The sequence below is a fragment of the Canis lupus genome, chromosome 5 (genome assembly GCF_011100685.1).
Source record: "Canis lupus familiaris isolate Mischka breed German Shepherd chromosome 5, alternate assembly UU_Cfam_GSD_1.0, whole genome shotgun sequence".
Lineage (NCBI taxonomy): Eukaryota > Metazoa > Chordata > Mammalia > Carnivora > Canidae > Canis > Canis lupus.
Window position 1 is genome coordinate 34,363,127 of NC_049226.1, and position 13,910 is coordinate 34,377,036.

Sequence of the window (13,910 nt, forward strand, 5' to 3'; positions counted from 1 at the left end):
AGCTCCCCAGACCCCTCCTGCTAGGGCTTCCTGTAGCTCTCCTTGCCTACCCCGATTGATTGAGTCATTGACCCTTCACCTCTGGTACCCTTTCCTCCCCTGAAAGTCCCAACGCTCTTAACCCCGGGTTGGCTCCCCTGGCAACCAGCCCCCATCCTTGGTTATCTGGGGGCTGTTCCAAAAATCACCTGCTTAACATAACTCTCCGTGATGTGCCTGGGGCTTCTATGGATAACAAAAGATGGACCTTTTGCCTCCTGGCGCTCCTTCCTTAGGTAATTCCAAGGGTTTTCGGAGCTCAGCGCCAGGAATTAGGGCAAAGACCAAATATATCTATTTCTTACTATAACATCACAACATCACACAGTCTCTGACCGGTGTGGGGCGAGTCAGGGGAGGAGGACTCCTGAGGAAGTGACATTTACCCCGATCAGATATTAGGGACTGCAAGTATCCTTTGGGTAGATTACTGTGGGATGATGAGTAACAAGCAAGGTGTTCAAGCTTAAAAGAACCAGTGACCGCTAAAAATACCTACTTTGTTCCACGTGGTCTGCGGTAAAGAAAAAATAGACATGACTGTCCAGGTGAGGGCTTTTGAGCTGTGGGAAGTGATTTTCCGGGGGTAGCCCATGGGGCCAGCTCCCAGCCGGTGCCGCTGAGTGGTGGCGCCTGTGGCTCTGCGGACTCTTCAGCCTCCCTCTTCACTGGGGAGGCCTTGCCATGATGGCAAAGTCGCCATGGTATCAGCCCTTCTTCTTCTTCTTCTTTTTTTTTTTTTTTTTAAGATTTTAATTTATTCATGAGAGAGGCAGAGGGAGAAGCAGGCTCCCTGTGGGACTTGATCCCAGGACCCTGGGATCACACCCTGAGCCACACAGACATCCCTGCTATCAGCCCTTCTTTATGAAATTGCAAGCTGGAGGATTTATTATGAATTAATTCAGAGATCCTTCTTCACCGAGTATCTCCCTCCTCCCCTCCTTTTTAAGGTGTTGGGTTTTTGACGTTGGCTGGAGGGGAGAAGGAGGAATAGGATCTGAGTGCCTGAGGTGATGGATTAGGGGAGAGATAATTGGTTATTCCATATGTTATTATCAAAACATCTGAGTTTACTAACCAAGGATTGTTGCTATGTTGGAGTTTTGGCTACGAGAGGGAGTGCATGCATGTGTGTGTTTGCATTTCTTTGTCACTCGTGGCTTTTATTCACAGAAAGTCTGATCTGGTCCCCATTAGGCGGCAATCCCTGTTAGGCTTTCTCAGAGCAGGTCCTGCAGGGGTGACATCTGACCTGTGTGTTGTCAGAAGCACCCCTGCCGGCATAGACATCCCCAGTCCGGGTAGCAGATGGTGCTGGGCGGGTCTGAGGGGTAGGATGTGTGTGCAGCTGCCTCAGGGAGAGGTCGGAGTGCTGAAACTTGCATCGCCAAGACCCAGGAGCTGGTTTCTGGGCATTTCTATCTGGCGAGAAGCAAAGAGCAGCTCTGAGTCTCAGGGGCGGCTGGCAAGGTTGTTTTTTCTTTTAAATATTTATTTATTCATGAGAGACACAGAGAGAGGCAGAGACACAGGCAGAGGGAGAAGCAGGCTCCCTGCGGGGAGCCCAATGTGGGACTCGATCCCAGGACCCCAGATCACGACTTGAACCGAAGGCAGGCGCTAAACCACTGAGCCACCCGGGTGCCCAAGGTTGGTTTCTGTATCAGAAGCAATTTGACCACTCTGGACTGCTGAAGGGAGATGGGCAGGGGTAAAGAAGGTCCTGGGGCAGTTCCCCCCATGACAGCTTGGGGGACTATAGGACAGAAGGACGTGGGGGATGGCCGAAGCCTGGTAACATCCAGAGTCTCTCTCTCCCTCACTTGCTGGTCCCACTCATGTTGTCCTCGTTGCTCATCTTTGAAAAACATTGCTCATTTCACACCCTTTCTGTAGTTTGTTTATTACGAAGACCATATGTTCCCTTCATTCTTTACACGTAAAATTAGACCATTCCATGTGTGGTTTTTTTTTTTTTTTTTTTTTTTTTTTTACCAACTACACATCTCTTGCTCCTTACGGAGATTCGCGGCTCATTATAAAGACAGACTCTATCTCTGTTTAATATGGTGCAAGCCTGCAAGAAGAATGCAGCCTCGCTTAGCTTTAGTAGGCTCTAAATGCAGATAAATCAAAGAAAAAATCATTCCTTTTCATTTTTAAAAAATATTTTATTTATTTATTCACAAGAGGCACAGAGAGAGAGGCAGAGACACAGGCAGAGGGAGAAGCAGGCTCCCTGCAGGGAGCCCGCTGTGGAACTTGGTCCCAGGACCCCGGGGTCAGGCCCTGAGCCGAAGGCAGACACTCAACCACTGAGGCACCCAGGCGCCCCTGATACACAGTTTTTACCAAAACATCACCATGCTTTTCCCAAGGAGGCAGCAAATTATTGGACTAAATACTCGGGTCTGTTTTCTGAAGCCATGGATGGCAGGCTGTTAACTCGTACCCCGGAGAGCCGACCTGCTCTGGGAGCCCATTTAGGATCGCTTTGGACAGCACCCTGAAGGCCTCAGGGTTTCTTGTTTGTCTCTGGTTTTCCCCCATTGAGTCTGCTCAGTGGGAAACTGGGAACCACTCCAGCTGGACTCCCCACAGAGACTCAAAACCTGGTTGTGACACCCGCTCTGTTGTTCCGGGCTGACTAGTGCAGGAACAGGGCTGTCAGCTGGGTGGTGGGCCCTGACCTCAAGGAGGAAGGCAGTGTGGATTTCAGGATGCATCCATGATATTGGGAAATCCCTTTTGTCCTGGAAGAATATAGTACGGCATCCAAGTAAGGAAATAAAATGGGGGTGCCCATGTGGAATAGAAAAACTACTTTTAGAGACAACATGCTCTTAAGTAAGGGAGTGTTAAGTTTGAAAGTTTAAAGTGTGTGGTCCATTCAGAAACCATTGATGCCTCATTTGCGTGTACTAAAGATTACGGGATCGGTGATGAGCGTAGGCTCTGGAACCTGAGCCTCCCTTTGCCACTTCCGAGCTGTGTGTCCTTGGGAAAGTTGCTTAACCTCTCTGTGCTTCAGTCGCCTCGTCTGCAAAAAGGGGGATGATACTGGTGGTTACCAGTAGTAGGAGTGTTAATAGAGCCACGATGGTTAGAACAATGCCCACTTCATAGTCAACGCTGTGTCCACATCAGCTATTTTGCTATTAGCTGCTTTTCTTGAGCTGGTACAACGAGCAGGGTGGACTCCGTCAGTGGTTCTGCATCCTGGATGGACATCCTGACAGCTGGGCCTCTCCCTGTCTCCCTCTCCCCTTGGAAACAGAATCTATGGGAGGAGGGCTGAGACATCTGTGTGCTTAGAAAAGCTTCCCTTGTGATTCTGGAGCAGAGTGAGGCTGAGAACCAAGGGAACACTTGGTCCTAAGATGCCTTCCGACTTGCACATTGGCTTTCTGTTTCCATCTCCAGGTGTGTTAGCTTCCCTTCCCATGCTCAGTGCACTGACATGTGTGATTAAACCTTCTTTTAAAAAAATTGGGGTGAGGGCACTTTGGTGGCTCAGCGGTTGAGCGTCTGCCTTCGGCTCAGGGCATGATTCTAGGGTCCTGGGATCAAGTCCCGCATCGGGCTCTCTGCTCAGCAGAGAGCCTGCTTCCCCCTCTGCCTGTGTCTGCAGCGTCCCTCGCTTGTGCATGCTCTCCTTCTCTCTCCTTCTCTCTTTCTTTTTCAAATAAATAAAATCTTTGTTAAAAAAATTGAGGTAGAAGTCACATAACGTAAAACTAACCATTTTAAAGTGTACAGTTTGGGGGCAGGTACATGACCATGTTGGGCAGCCACCGCCTCTGTCTAGTTCCTATTTCATCACCCAAAGGAGAACCTGAGACCCTCCCCTGCACCTGGCACCCCCAATCTGCTTTCCATGTCTGTGGCTCTATGTATTCTGGATTTAGCTGTCTATCCACTGATGAATGTTTGGGTTGTGCCCACCCTTGGTCTTGGCAAAAGTACTGCTATGAACATCAGTGTGCACGTACTTGTGTCAATACCTGTCTTCATCTCCTTTTGGGTATGTGTCTGGGAGGGGAATTGCTGGATCCCATGGCAATTCTTTTTTTTCTTTTTTTAAGATTTTATTTATTTATTCATGAGAGACACACAGAGAGAGAGGCAGAGACACAGGCAGAGGGAGAAGCAGGCTCCCCACGGGGAGCCTGATGCAGGACTCAATCCCAGGACCCCGGGATCACGACCTGAGCCTAAGGCAGGCACTCAACCGCTGAGCCCCCCGAGCGTCCCTCACATGGCAATTCTATGTTTGGCTTTTTGAGGATCTGCCTAACTGTTTGAGTGCAATTCAGCTTGAAATTCTTTTTTTTTGTCCTCACAGATCTTCCTTGACCTGTCCCCACTGCCTGAAGCAGAGCAACACCTTTGACCCCTTCCTCTGCGTGTCCCTACCAATCCCCTTGCGCCAGACGAGGTACGTGAGTGTCCTGCGTGGTGAAGTTGACACCTGCCCATTAGTCCTTCCTGGGGTCCCTCTGGCCTCGTACCTGCAGTGCTGTCAGTTGCGCGTCTCGGCCAGCATTTCTGTACAAACAAGCCTTGGAAAGCTGGCAATGTCTGCTGATTGAATGTGACAAAGTGAAAGGTCACCGCGTCCCCTCTTTAGCTGAGGAAGGAAGTATCCACGGTGCCTCTGTTGGCACCATCTCCGGGCTTACGTCTCTGGCCGACTCAGAAGCTAGCACCAGCTTCTCGGCTTCTCGACACCTCTCAGCAGACTAGGGGCCAATCTGAAAAAAATCTGTCACCACCTGCTTTTCCCCTGCTTTGTTTCCAGATCCTTTTGGCTATCTCTGAATCAGCGGGGAAACTGTTTCTTTAAGGACCAAGGGGAAAAGGGGAGGGGCTGTCAAAGGAGAAGAGGAAAGCAGGAAAGAGCAGGGTAGGGTCGAGGTAAGAGGTAAGAGGTGTGGCGGGCTCGGCTTTATGGCCCTTTTTGTTTTTGGGGTTTTTTTTTTAAAGATGTTATTTATTTATTTATGAGAGACACAGAGAGAGAGGCAGAGACACAGGCAGAGGGAGAAGCAGGTTCCATGCAGGGAGCTTGATGTGGGACTCGATCCCAGGATCCCGGGATCTCATGCCCTGAGCTGAAGGCAGCTGTTCAACCACTGAGCCACCCAGGTGTCCCATCGGCTTTATGGCCCTTAAGGCACCTGGCCAATGTCCATGTCACTGAAGTCTGGGGGTCCTATGCTGGTGCTGAGACAGTGGCATTTCTTCCTCCACCTCCGAAAATACCATCTCTCTTGCCCTCCACCCCGTTGACAGTGCCCTGTCCTTAGGATGCACCTGCGGAGATAAAGCTTCCCAGAGTCATTCCCAGCAACTGAATCCTCATTTCTGCTCTGGGTTCCTGAGCTGCTCATCCTCTGTTTGGCACGGCTGCACACGGGCTGGTCCTTCCTTCAGCGACATGACCAGGGGATGCCTTCTGACGGACGTAGCATAGCACAGTGTTTGGGATCGCTGACTTTAGGGCTAGTCTGCTATGGAGTTCAAGTCCCAGCTCTGCCAGCAGGCTGTGAGAATCCGACAGTTATTGCAGGAAGGAGCCGGAGGAGTGGGCCCCAGTGTGTGTGTGGGCACAATAGGCAGTACGACTAGAGATTCTAGAGAGTGTCCAAGGGAAAAGCGGGCGGCGGGTGGCAGGAGGGGCGGGGAGGAGGGGAGTGCTGTGCAGAAGGGCAAGTATCCTATTACCAAGGGGAATTTCAATAAGGGGGTGGGGGGCATCAGTAGTGTCAAACTGTAGTGGAAGAGGCTTGACTGTTTTACATCTCAAATTGCAGTTTGTTTTTGCCTAATGTGACCTATTTAACAAACAGAAGCTTGAGATTGCAGGTCTGTACTGTGATTTTTAATCAAGTACCTTTTGTTTTTAACTAGCTAGAAAGTTATAGGGAGCAGAGACTCTGGGAGAGTTGGCTCTCCGTTTCCACCTGGTGACAGCGTACCTAAAGTACAGTGACCCTACCAGAAAGCAGAGAACCTGCCTAAGTGTTGGACATGACCCAATGGTAATGGGGTTGGCAGTTCATGTCCACCCTTTAAGGATATGGACACCTTCCTGTTTTCCAGATTCTTGAGCGTCACCTTGGTCTTCCCCTCCAAGAGCCAGCGGTTCCTGCGGGTTGGCCTGGCCGTGCCAATCCTCAGCACAGTGGCAGCCCTGAGGAAGATGGTTTCAGAGGAAGGCGACATCCCTGCAGATGAGGTGTGATGCAATCGCACAGGGGCCAGGCTAGCAGTCTGGGGCCATTTAGACTAATTTCTGGTTCCCTGAGGTGACTCCCTGGTGACTCATGAGTTTCCGTTCAATCGGCCGCCCCTGGTGCCTTGATGACTGAGCCTTGAGCTCTCCCTGCTTTTGCACAGAGTTACCAGAAAAGGGCAAAGACAGTGCTGATGATCACGATCTTAGTAATTCCAATGACAGCAATGCCCAGTAGTGCTTCTCAAGTGCTGGGCGCTTTGTATTGCGACCCTTGTATTCACAGCCAATGCGGCCCTGGTGACCACCTTGTGGAGTTGATACGGTTATCCTTGTTTGATCCATGAGCAAAGAGGAGGCACGGAGGGGTTAAGTGACCCAGGGCCACACAGCTAGGCAGCGCTGACACAGGGTTTGATGCAGATGGTTTGATTCCAAAGCCTGGAATGCTGCTGTATAGTTTCACTCCTGAGATTATAAACCAGGATGCCGAAGGGGCCGTAAATAAAACATGAGGAGCTACTGAGGATGCGTAACACCTCAGTGCCGGAGTCTTGGTAAAGAGGCTGGATCTGCAATGACTTTGGAGGCAGAACTCGTAACGGGGGACCCCGTGCACAGGCCATGTGGGGGTGACGGTGGTCGACAGCCAGGTGGTGTCATGGGAAGGGTTTAGAATAGGGCTTTTCTATTTTGTGACCTTGGGCAAAGTAAGCAATTGGTCCCCTGTGTCTTTAACTAGGAAATGCAAATTTTACACCTCCCCAATGACCTCATGTCATATTTTTTTTCAAATTAAAAAAACTTTTTTGTAGCCTTTCTGTTAAGGAAAGACATGCACCCAGTAAGAGGTACACACCTTGAGGTTATAGCTTGTTGAATTTTTACACATGCATCCATCCAGGTAACCGCCACGGTCACTCAGTCTGTGGGCTCCTTCCTGCCCCTCACCCCCAATCAATGCCTCTGATTTTATCCCCAAATTTAGGAGGATCTCAAGTCAGGGGGAAAAGTGTATATCTTACTCAGTGAACTCAAAGTGTTCTTTGGGGGTATATTGAGAGAGAGAAAGAGAGAGAGAGAGAATGGGACAGTGGGTGAGTCTTGAGAAAAGAATTAGCAGTAAAAAAAAAAACAATACCAAAAGGCAGATGTGACATAGAGTTTGAATAATTATGAGTAAAGGAATTGTCAGGAATTTAAGAAGTATGATGTGTTTGTTTGTTCAGGGAGGTAGGAGTCATTTGGCCTTTGGGTTGGAGTTTGAAAATCTGTTTTGATATTTTAACTGGCAGGGTTATTCCACTTACGTTACCTACACTCATGAATATATTTGGATTTATTTATATCCTCTTATTTTATACTTTCTGTTTGCCCTGCTTTTTCTTTGTTTCCTTTTCCTCTCCTTTGCTGCTTTTCTGTCAAGCAATTTTTGTTCCATCTCTTCAGGCTTGGGATGTATATGTATTCTATTTCTATGCTTATTTGGTGGTTATCCTTAAAATGCCAACATGTAGAATTAGCAAGGTCGTGTTTTAATTTTCCCAAACAATGCAAGGATCGTGGTGTGTTTTAATCTCCCTCCAACCTTTTTGGTTATTGTTGTGGATGGATATGATTGTCCAGAGTTTTAATCCCTCCTCCCTGGTTGTATTACTTATACTAGTTGTTATTATTATGGATTTATAGAGTCAGTGCATTATTTACATTTACCAATGTTTACCATTTTCTTCGGCTTGTCATTTCTTCTTACAACTCTAGTTTTTTTGGGTTTTTTTTGGATTCAGTTTGTTTGTTTTAACCCTGAAATTTATGTCTTACCAGAGAATTTCCCAGCCAATGTGCCTTGAATGGCTTAGGTTTGTTGACATGTTGGTTTGCTCAGCCCTTGAGGTGACAGGACCCTCAAGGCGGTCACCCCTCTGCTCTGTTATGTGAGCAATCGCTGCTGCTTGGCTGAGTGTGTTCCATAAATATATGTTCCCTGGATGCCATGATGTAAGAAAAGTTGGCAAAGGCTATTTAGTTCTTTCAGTAGCGATCCGTTAATGGTCAACAGTTTTAATCTGAAGAGAGCTTTATTTTATTCCTAGGGATCACATGATAGTTTAGCTGGGTATAAACTTGAGGTTCCCCCCCCCCAATTGTCTTCCCCCATCCCTTCTCTTTAGCAGTTTGAGATCCTGTTGTTTCCATTGAGATGTCTGTGGTCAATGTAATTGTTATACTTCCTCTGTTTTATCATGAATAATAAGCAGCATTTCTCACTTTTATCATGAATGATAAACAGCATTTCTTACTTAGAAGGGAGGAAAAGGGTAAAAGAGACCATCAGTCACTTTTAGATTTCTTGCTTAAGTCCCCTTAGAGAAATCCAGAGGGAAAATGATCCTCCTCATTCCAGGTGATCTTGGTTGAACTGTGTCCCAATGGATTCCAGCGGTCGTTCTTTGATGAAGAGGACCTGAATACCATCTCAGAGGGAGATAATGTGTACGCCTTCCATGCTCCTCCACCCCCTGGTCAGGAGACACTCTCAGGTACAGTAGTGCGTTGCATAATTTTATGGATATTATGAGTCATACGTTTGAGCGGGTACTCCTTGCATGCTAAGGCATAAGATGTATTTAATTTTAGTACTTGGACCTGTCAGGCTGTTTTTCCCTGATGTTTGCTGTATAGATGGTTGATAAAAATTAGTCAGTCAGGGGTTCTCAAAACCATGGTGAATATCAGACTCATGTGGAAAGCTTGTTAAGGCTAAGTTCTGGGTCCTCCACACTGAGTTTCTGGTTCAGTTTCTGGTCTGGGGTGGGACCCGAGAATTACCATGTCTAACAAGTTCTCAGGCGATGCTGCTGCTGCTCTTGAGACCACAGTTGAGAATGAGAATCATGATTCAGAATAGGTCCTGGGGTGATCTTTGTCTTTAGGACTCTTGTAGTTCAAAGTCTGTGCTCGAAATCAAATGTTTACAGATTGGAGCAGTAGATGGCCAAAGAGGTTATTAAATGACTGTTGTTAACCATCCCACTCCCTGAACTTTGGACTGACCAAGAAGTCAGTATCTGATGGTCTTTGATTGCAGTTCAGTATATATTCTGGCCCAATCAGCTGGTCAAGAAGGCTGGTATTTGGAGGATTGGTCTGCCAGTGTTGCCATAGAGCTCAGGTGAATCCTGTGCCCTGGTCCCTATCCTCAGCCAACCTCGGTGGCAGGTGGTGGGAGCCAGGGATCTGTGGTTGCTCTGAGTCAACAAGGAACCCCTGGGCAGGGCATTGACTGGCCCTGATTATATAATTCAATGAAAAGACCCTCATTTCAGGTTCAATCAAAGGAGACACACCTGTGCTTCAAAAGTCTGATTTTTCAGGATGATCAGAAATTGAGGATAGTTTAATTCTTCCTCCTCCTCAAGGGTAGAGGTTCTTACCTTCCCTCTGTGTTTCTTTTGTTGGCTGAGGAAACCAGAGCCAACTCGTGGCTCTCTGATTCAGGCATAAAAGCAACCAAAATCATTTTGGTGTATTTTTCAGATTTTTTTTTTTTTTTAATTTTTCAGATTGACTTTGGGAAGTGTTCATTAAAATCCCTGCCTACGTTTTAACATTACTGGCTGAACACAATGGCAAATTCGCTACCACATATGTGATCTTCCTTTACCACATACCCGATGGCACAAGTGCCACGGATCTTGATATCTCTTTCCTTAGAGTGCTTTAGTGTCTCCCAATGGTGGTTAATAGATGCTCAAGGAGAAGAGGGGCTAGAGAGACCAGGCTGTGCCCCCAGCAAATTCTTTAAGAATATGAACATAATTCTCTCTCTTTAGCTCATCCATGTGGTTTGTCGGTGTCCCCACGTTTGGCAGCCCGTGAAGGGCAGCGAGTACCCCTGTCTGTCCCCAGCAAGAATAAGGTGCTAATCCTCATCTGTAACTTGGTGGGGTCAGGGCAACAGGCCAGCAGGTATGTATAACTTCATCTTCCTTTTACATGATGTGTGGACATGTGTAGACTCAGACTTGGAATTCTATCTAGAATAATTCTAATTTGATAAAAGCAAGCATGCATTCTCAAGGTTAATCAATTAGGATTTAGGGTACTTTCTGACCAAAAGGTTCATCAATAGCTGCCTTAAACAGATGGCAAATGTCGCCCCTTAGCAATTAAACCTCAGAGACTTTCCTGTTGATTTCAGGAACAATTATTACGACTTTCACCACTGTCGTTTTATATTGTGTTGTAAGGCCTGGTCAGGGGAGGAAGACAAGGGGAAAAACTGGCCATAAGAAAAGAAGAGATAAAATGACCACTGTCTGCAGATTATATCGTGGCCTGTCCAGGGGGCCAAGAACTGGGAAGTGATCAGAAGTTGTGGAAGGGTTTGGGTGTGGTTACATAACAAATAGGCAAAACCAGATCATTTTTGTAACCAGTTCAAATTAAACGCTTGAAAGCTATAACTCCAACCTAAAGTGTCTATACTGATTGATAAAATGTTTGTAAAATTCATCTGGAATTATAAACTCATAAGGATAGAAAATATTGGGGAAAGGAGGAAGGAAGAGGGGTTGCTTTATTAAACTAGAATAAAGTCTCAATTATTAAAAATATGACATAGGCTATATAAATAGCAATAGTTTTTGAAGCCAAAAAAATTGTAATATCTGTGGAAAAAAAATTTTTTTTCCATTTGAATCAGTGTAACAGGATAGGCTGAAGTATATTTGAGTGTTATATGATAAAAATGGTACATTTCATATTATTTAAGAGTGAATAAATTATTTAGTATATAAGGGTAGGGCAAATTGATTTCTTTCTTTTTATTTTTTATGATCAATTTTATACTTCTGCCGTAGATTCACGTTTAAATTCTAGACTGATTAAAAGGAAACCATAAGATAACTTGAAGATAATGTAGGGAGATATTTATGTTTTTGGGCAGGAGGAGTCTTTTAATGCCTAAGGTACAGAAGGTTATAAAGGAAAAGACTAATATTTTAGACGCATTTAAAATTTTAAGCACAAATGAGAAAAAAATATTCACATCACATGACAAACGAGAAAAAATACATCATGTGACAGGTGAAGGGTGCATAAGCCATGGTATAAAACTCAGCTCGGAAATTAGTGAGAGAGATAACTCTTGGTAAAATGAGGCCGGGAGATTTACCTTAATTCACAAAAGAAATACAAGCATCAGTTAAAATACTCAGCTTTGTTAGTCATGATTCTAATTGTAACAGCAAGAGGCTCTTCACCTTTCAGGTCAGTAAAAGACTTTTACAACTTGATAATGTTCACTCTGGGCAGGTGTCAACGGAATGGGGCACACCTGCCACTGTACACTGGTGTGGCTTCTCGGGAGGGCAGCCGGCTTACACATCACTTTGGTCTCGCGCATTTCCGCTTCTGGAAATTTATTCCACAGAAATAATCAGTCATGCGCACATAGAGTTGTCTGTGTAAGCACATATATGTAGCTCTCACCATAAGCAGGCACCATAAGTTAAAATTTAAAAGATTGGAAACAATCTGAATGCCAGACAGTAGAGAAAAATGTGAATAAGCCGACTGTGGGCAGCACAGTGCCTTTGCCCTTCCAGATGCACTAGCTCAGGTTTGAGCTGGGTTTCTGCAGAGTTTGTTCCACAGCGTCACAGTCTTATCCCTTCGGGTCTTCCTACAGCCTTGCGTGGGTGGTCGTGATTTGTCTGGTGGTGCCCATGGCTGAGCCGGAACTGTGGCCAGAGCCACCTCTGGCTCACCATGGTGCGTTCATAGCTTGGGACATGGGAAACACTCTCCCCAGAATGCTCTTGATGAACAAAAGCATCAGTGCATCAGCTGGATTGGCTTCCCTCTGGGTTCATCACTGCCTCCATTTCCTCTGGCTGCCGTGTTCTCTTCCTCTGTTATGGGGAAGAGTCTCCCAGCTGGCTGAGCTTTGCAGCCATCTGTTTGCACCACCACGTCTCTCTTTGGCTTTGCATTTCTGGGCCTCTGTTTATACCACCGCGTGTCCATTTGCAACGAGGTGCTTCGAGGAGTGGTTTGGTGCCGTGCTTGGCGCTTAGCTCTTACTCAATGGAGAGGTGCTCCTGAGCACAGCCAATGCTCGTGGCTGTTGAGTAGCGTTGGTTGTTCCGCTACTGACATAACCGGAAGCCTTGAATGTTTCAGGTTCGGGCCACCTTTCCTGCTCAGGGAAGACAGAGCCATCACCTGGGTCCAGCTCCAGCAGCGCATTCTCAGTAATGTCCGCTGTGTCATGAAGAGTGAGGTCCCCATCCAGGTCAGAGCGTGTGTGTGTGTGTGTGTGTGTGTGTGTGTGTGTGTGTGTGTGTGTGTGGCGGGGGATGGAGATGAGGGTAGGGATCTAGGAGGAGCTCAAGATAGACCACCATTTGCTGTTAATGAGAGCCACCCAGGTGCCCCAAATAAATAAAACCTTTAAAAAAAAAAAAACCCAGCTTTGATCATATGTGAGGAAGTAACCATTCTGTGGCCTCTGCTGTTTTATTCTTTGCACCATTACAAAATACCTTTCACGGACAGAGTCTTTTTCTTGTTAAATCTCTAAAAACACCACTGGAATAGGATTTACGCTGTTCTTTTCTGTTTTGTATATTTACTTAGGGTTTTTCCTGGAGAGCAGGGGTCTCATAAATTGTAACTTACATGTTTGGATTCAGAATTTCAGGGGGCTTGAGGTATAACTCATGTGGAAAATATACTCGAGGTATGATTTTCTGTGGCAAATGTAAATGGAGGTTTATGTCCAAATGTGAAAATCTAGGTATTACAATAATTTTATCTGGTTTTTTAAAAACTGAGATTGGGGCACCTGGGTGGCTCAGTGGTTGAGTGTCTGCCTTCAGCTCAGGGTGTGACCCTGGGGTCCTGGAATCGAGTCCCACATTGGGCTCCTCACAGGGAGCCTGCTTCTCCCCCTGCCTGTGTCTCTGCCTCTCTCTGTATGTCTCTCATGAATGAATAAATTTAAAAAAATCTTTAAAAAATTAAAAAAAAATGGTTGTGGGGTTCCTAAGGATGGCCTATCCGTGTAACCCACAACGCTTTAGTACCATATTAAAACCCTGACTCCATATGGTCATACTTTGAATACATTCAGAATTCTCAACCTTGAGCAGAAGAGATTAAAATCAGTGCAGGTTCTAGAATGAGTTTCCCTAGCTAAGAACAGAAGATAGGAGAACGTCTTCCAAAAATGGCCAATTTGCTGGGCAGAGTGAATTCATTCGAATCATGAAAAGATAGAGATCTGTCACTGCCAAGACATTTATACGCGATCACTTTGCAAACTTGCTCTGTGTGCAGGTGGGGTAAGCTGCCTCCACGCCGGACCACTGCCTAAATCGTGTTGATTATGTTGCTGTCCAAACAGCCAAGGACTATTAGGAAAAAGAACTGCAACCCCACCCTCCGCTTTGCTGCCCCCAGATTTAAGAAATAGTCTCCTTAGGAAGTACAACCCTCCCCTGGCCACCCCTGGATCAAAGCCTCTGGAGGCAGCTTGCTTGCCTGCGATCAATTTTGTCCTTGTTGAAACTGTAGGTGAACTAGAGTGTGGCCATGGTCCATGGGGCAAGCTCCCCAGACTTCA

The 13,910-nt window shown here is 46.3% G+C and overlaps 1 protein-coding gene across 1 annotated transcript in view; it reads left to right on the forward strand.

The window, feature by feature from the left end:
* Positions 1-13,910, forward strand: part of USP43 (ubiquitin specific peptidase 43) — a 50,593-nt gene that overhangs the window by 18,706 nt on the left and 17,977 nt on the right. Inside the window, exons 5-9 of the mRNA XM_038538801.1 lie at positions 4,388-4,480; positions 6,148-6,283; positions 8,685-8,820; positions 10,114-10,249; positions 12,467-12,578. Coding sequence (XP_038394729.1) covers positions 4,388-4,480; positions 6,148-6,283; positions 8,685-8,820; positions 10,114-10,249; positions 12,467-12,578 — 613 coding nt within the window. The remainder of the gene's footprint in view (positions 1-4,387; positions 4,481-6,147; positions 6,284-8,684; positions 8,821-10,113; positions 10,250-12,466; positions 12,579-13,910) is intronic.